We start from the raw sequence: 4,356 nt of genomic DNA on the forward strand, positions 1-4,356 counted from the left end.
CAGAGTTCAAGTCCCACGACCAGGACAAAAAGAAAAAGGATTTTATTCTTTAAGGAGCTAAGTAGAAGGGAATATAGAGGCCTCAGGAGAGAAATTGCACTGAATCAAAGAGTAAAAATAGAAAGGCTAGTTTCAAAGCAATTACTTGGCTGGCAGCAACGTTTCTTGAGGAAGCTGGGGTTTCCTCCCCAGCCTTTAGCCTCTGAGGCTAAAGAAACAGAAAAATCCTTGTTCTGAGGCACATCTAGTCTTTCAGTTCAGAGCAGGAACCCTGTGGAGATGAAAAACAAAGTTATTCCACATTACTGATGCCTCTTGCTCTAAATCCCTGACCAACAGAAATGACGATTTTGTAAGACAGAGTCTTATTAGGTGTGGTGGTGCACCCCTGTAATCCCAGCATTTGGGAAGCAGGAAGATCACAAGTTTCAGGTCAGCCTAGGCTGGCAAGACCCTGTGTGTCAGTCTAGTCAAAAAGCTTATCTGGGGGCTGCGAAGTTGGCTCAGTGGTAGAGTGCTTGTCTTGCATGCATGAGGCCCTGGGTTCGATTCCTCAGCACCACATAAGCAGAAAAAGCCAGAAGTGGCGCTGGAGCTCAAGTGGTAGAGCACTAGCCTTGAGCTGAAGAGCTGAGGGACAGCGCCCAGGTCCAGAGTTCAGGCCTTATGACCATCACCACCACCAAAAACAACAACAAAAAAGCTTATCTGGTTGGGCTCTGGTGGCTCACACCTGTAATCCTAGCTACCCAGGAAGATGAGATCTGAGGATTGCAATGTTCAAAGCTAGTCCAGTAGGAAAACCCTTCCCACCTCTAGTTAGATGCCAAAAAATTGGAAGTGGAGCTGTAACTCAAGTGATAGAGTGCCAACCTTGAGCAAAAAAGGGACAGCACCCAAGCCCCGAGTTCAAGCCACAGAAGTCACAGCACACACACAAAAAGGACACTTTAACTCTACAACTGCTCTTCAAGAAAAATGAAGGTGCTTACCAACTTATCTAGGTGCTTGTGGAGCTGAAATAAAAAAAAAGAGAATATATTCAACCATTATCTTCAATAATGAGAGAAACTTCTACCCATCCCCCCTGCCTGCATTGCACAGACCCCCCCAGGAGCCTGAGCATCTCTAGATGACACGTCTGGCTGGGCCTGGAGACCTCAGAAATCCTCCAGCTGGGGATCCCTCTTTCCCTCGAGGCCAGCATTGCTCTGCCTGGAAATCTGCAGTGATCGCTGGAACTCGCCAGCATCATAGTACTTTCAAGCAGTCTTTTATCACGGAGATGGGAGGAAATCAGGGAAGACACCTGGTTGCGTTTCTCACCTTTCTTGCTCCTCACACGCATGATGGTGCCCACTGTAAGGAAGATGAGCCCTAGCACAAAGCCCCCAACGCCAGTCAGCATCTTGCTCCGTGCTGAGTCAGACTGTGCCCCTGGACAGAACAGAACACAGGGTGAGTGTCACCTACACCCCTCGCTGGACCTTGTCTGAGATCTTAGAAGATGGACAAGACATGGAGAGGGAGACACTGTATGTGCGTGTATGTATACACACATATATACATATATATGGTATCTATCCTATACACGATATATAATATATTCTTACATATATATTTCTTTTTTCTTTTCTTTCTTTTATGTTTTTTGGTGACAAGGTCTTGTTATGGTCTAGGCATTGTGATCCTCTGTATCCAAGTTGTTGGAATAACACATATGAACCACCATGCCCAGTGAGATGGGATATATTTGATTGATTGATTGATTGATTGCTGGTACTGGGGCTTGATCTCAGGGACTGGGTGCTATCCCCTAGCTTTTTTGCTCAAGGCTGATATTCTACCACTTGAGCCACAGCTCCACTTCTGGACTTTTCTGGTGGTTATTTGGAGATAAGAGTCTCATGGAGGGCTGGGAAGGTGGCTCAGTGGTAGAGTGCTAGCCTTGAGCTGAAGAGCTGAGGGACAGCGCCCAGGCCCAGAGTTCAGGCCCCATGACCGACAAAAAAAAAAGAGTCTCATGGACTTTTCTGATCAGGCTGTCTTCAAATCATGATTCTTAGCTCTGGTTCTCCTGAGTAGCTGGGATTACAGGTGTGAGCTACTGGCCCCCAGTGCCAAACATTTAGAAAGAGCCTCCAAATTCTGGACTCAGGCTGGTGACCTCCACAAGGTAAACAATGCAGATCCTGCCAGGTCCTGTCCAAACTCATGCAGAATAGGCTACACGCTAAAGGAATGTGAGGGCAATTTAGGAAAATGATCCATTTCTAGATTTTCTGAGGTGGAGGAGAGATGCTGAGTCCTCGGGTTTCCCCAGGCAGCGACAGGCTGCTCTCCATGGCCTCAGTGAGGATCCGCCCTCAGGGGCTGGTACGGAAGACAGAAGTGTGTGGATACAAATGTAGTCACAGAGTTAGAAGAATGCAACATGAGGCGAGTGGACGAGTGGACCGTAGAGCTAGGGAGTTGCCTGCTGTTTAAATGTGGCCTTTGGGCTGGGAATGTGTCTCAGTGGTAGAGTGCTTGCTTAGCATGCATGCAGCCCTGGGCTTGATTTTTCATTATCACATATACAGAAAAAGCCAGAAATGGTGCTGTGGCTTAAAGGGTAGAGTGCTAGCCTTGAGCAAAAGAAGCTCAGGGACAGTGCCCTGGCCCTGAGTTCAAGCCCCGGGACTGGCAAAAAAGAGAGAGATGTAGTCTATAGAACAGTTAGGCATTAACTCACTCCACTCCACGGTGACAGGACCGTCCAGGCTGGGGTGCTCCACGTGGCAGGTGTAGACGTCCCCCTGTTGGGGGGTCATCTCCAGCATCACCATGATCTGGAAGGTCCAGTCTCCATTGTGGACCAGGCTTGTGGACACCACCCCATCCTTCTCCTCCTGGCCATTGCGGAACCATTTGATTTCAATGTTGCCTGGGTAGAAATCTGTCACGCGGCAGACAAGCATGTTGTGGTGCTCTAGGGAGCCCTTTTTGGAGGGTGACACGTGTACTTTAGGCTGGACTAGAAGTGGGACGGAAAAAGAAGTGACATTAAGATGATTATTTCTCAAGTGTTTTCATTAAGGAGAGATTTCCTAGGTCTTTAAGACATAAATGTCATAACTAGGTTGCAGGTGATCCCAAAAAGACCTTGAAATATACACAATCCTTAATTACATAGTTAAGATTAGGAAAATTAGGAAAGACAAAAGCAACACTATATGGCTTATCTAGCAGATTTTTTTTGGGGGGGGGGTTAGTTGTGGGGCTTGAACTTGGGGCCTGGGTGCCGTCCCTGAGCTCTTCAGCTCAAGGCAAGTATCTACCACTTGAGCCATAGTACCACTTCCAGCTTTCTGGTGGTTTATTGGAGATAAGAGTATCATGGACTTTGCCAGGCACCAGTGGTTCATGCCTGTAATCCTAGCTACTCAGGAGCTTGAGATCTGAGAATCGCGGTTCAAAGCCAGCCTGGGCAGAGAAGTCCATGAGACTCTTATTTCCAATAAACCACCAGAAACTGGAGGTGGCGCTATGGCTCAAGTGGTAAAGCGCTTGCCTCGAGCTGAAGAGCTGAGGGACAGGGTCCAGACCCAGAGTTCAAGCCCCACGACCGGAAAAAAAAAAAAAAGACTACCATGGACTTTCCTGCCTAGGCTGGCATTGAACCACAATCCTCGGGCCTCAGCCTCCTGAATAGCTAGGATCACAGGCGTGAAGGAGTGGGGGCTGGCCTCCTAATTCTTCACACGGGCCTTGCACTTTGGTCTCCTCCACAGGCTTTGTTCCGTATGTTACATGCCCGTCTTCCTAGGATCCTTTGCTGGCTTCTCACTGGGTGAGCCTCCCTAGATTACTTCATCCTGCCCAGACCCTGCTCCCAGCGCCCAACCCTTCTATATCAGCTAGGGCTGGAAGCCTGGCTCAAAGGGTAGAGATCCTGAGTTCAAACTCTAGCACTACTCGCCCCCCAAAAAACAAAACAAATAAAAACAAACAAAAATAAACCTATAACAACAAAAGCAAGTCCGGTGTTGGCGGCTCACGCCTGGAATCCTAGTTACTCAGGAGGCTGAGATCTGAGGATCACAACAGTTGAAAACCTGTCAGGGCAGGAGAGTTCATGAGACTCTTATTTACCATTAACCTTAAAAAAAAAAGCTGGAAGTGGAGCTCTGGCTCAAGTGGTAGAGCGCCAGCCCTGAGTGAAAAACCTCAGTGCCAGGCCCTGAGTTCGAGTCCCAGTACTGACACACACGCATACACGTGCACACGCATGCGCAGATTAATAACGACGTCTAGACCCAGGCGCGGCCTCAAGCTCTCCACCGGGACGGAGCGGTCTGGTCGGCCTGGCGCCCC

General features: G+C 48.5%; 1 protein-coding gene across 2 annotated transcripts in view; it reads right to left on the reverse strand.

The window, feature by feature from the left end:
* Positions 1 to 24: 24 nt before the first annotated feature.
* Positions 25 to 4,356, reverse strand: part of LOC105999877 (HLA class II histocompatibility antigen, DP beta 1 chain) — an 11,609-nt gene continuing 7,277 nt past the window's right edge. For both annotated transcript variants that reach the window (XM_013035027.1, XM_013035026.1), the window contains exons 3-6: positions 2,735 to 3,016; positions 1,327 to 1,437; positions 993 to 1,016; positions 25 to 271 (exon numbers count right to left, since the gene is read on the reverse strand). In XM_013035027.1, coding sequence (XP_012890481.1) covers positions 997 to 1,016; positions 1,327 to 1,437; positions 2,735 to 3,016 — 413 coding nt within the window. In that variant the 3' untranslated portion in view covers positions 25 to 271; positions 993 to 996. The remainder of the gene's footprint in view (positions 272 to 992; positions 1,017 to 1,326; positions 1,438 to 2,734; positions 3,017 to 4,356) is intronic.

The sequence above is a fragment of the Dipodomys ordii genome, unplaced genomic scaffold (assembly GCF_000151885.1).
Source record: "Dipodomys ordii isolate 6190 unplaced genomic scaffold, Dord_2.0 Scaffold202, whole genome shotgun sequence".
Classification (NCBI taxonomy): domain Eukaryota; kingdom Metazoa; phylum Chordata; class Mammalia; order Rodentia; family Heteromyidae; genus Dipodomys; species Dipodomys ordii.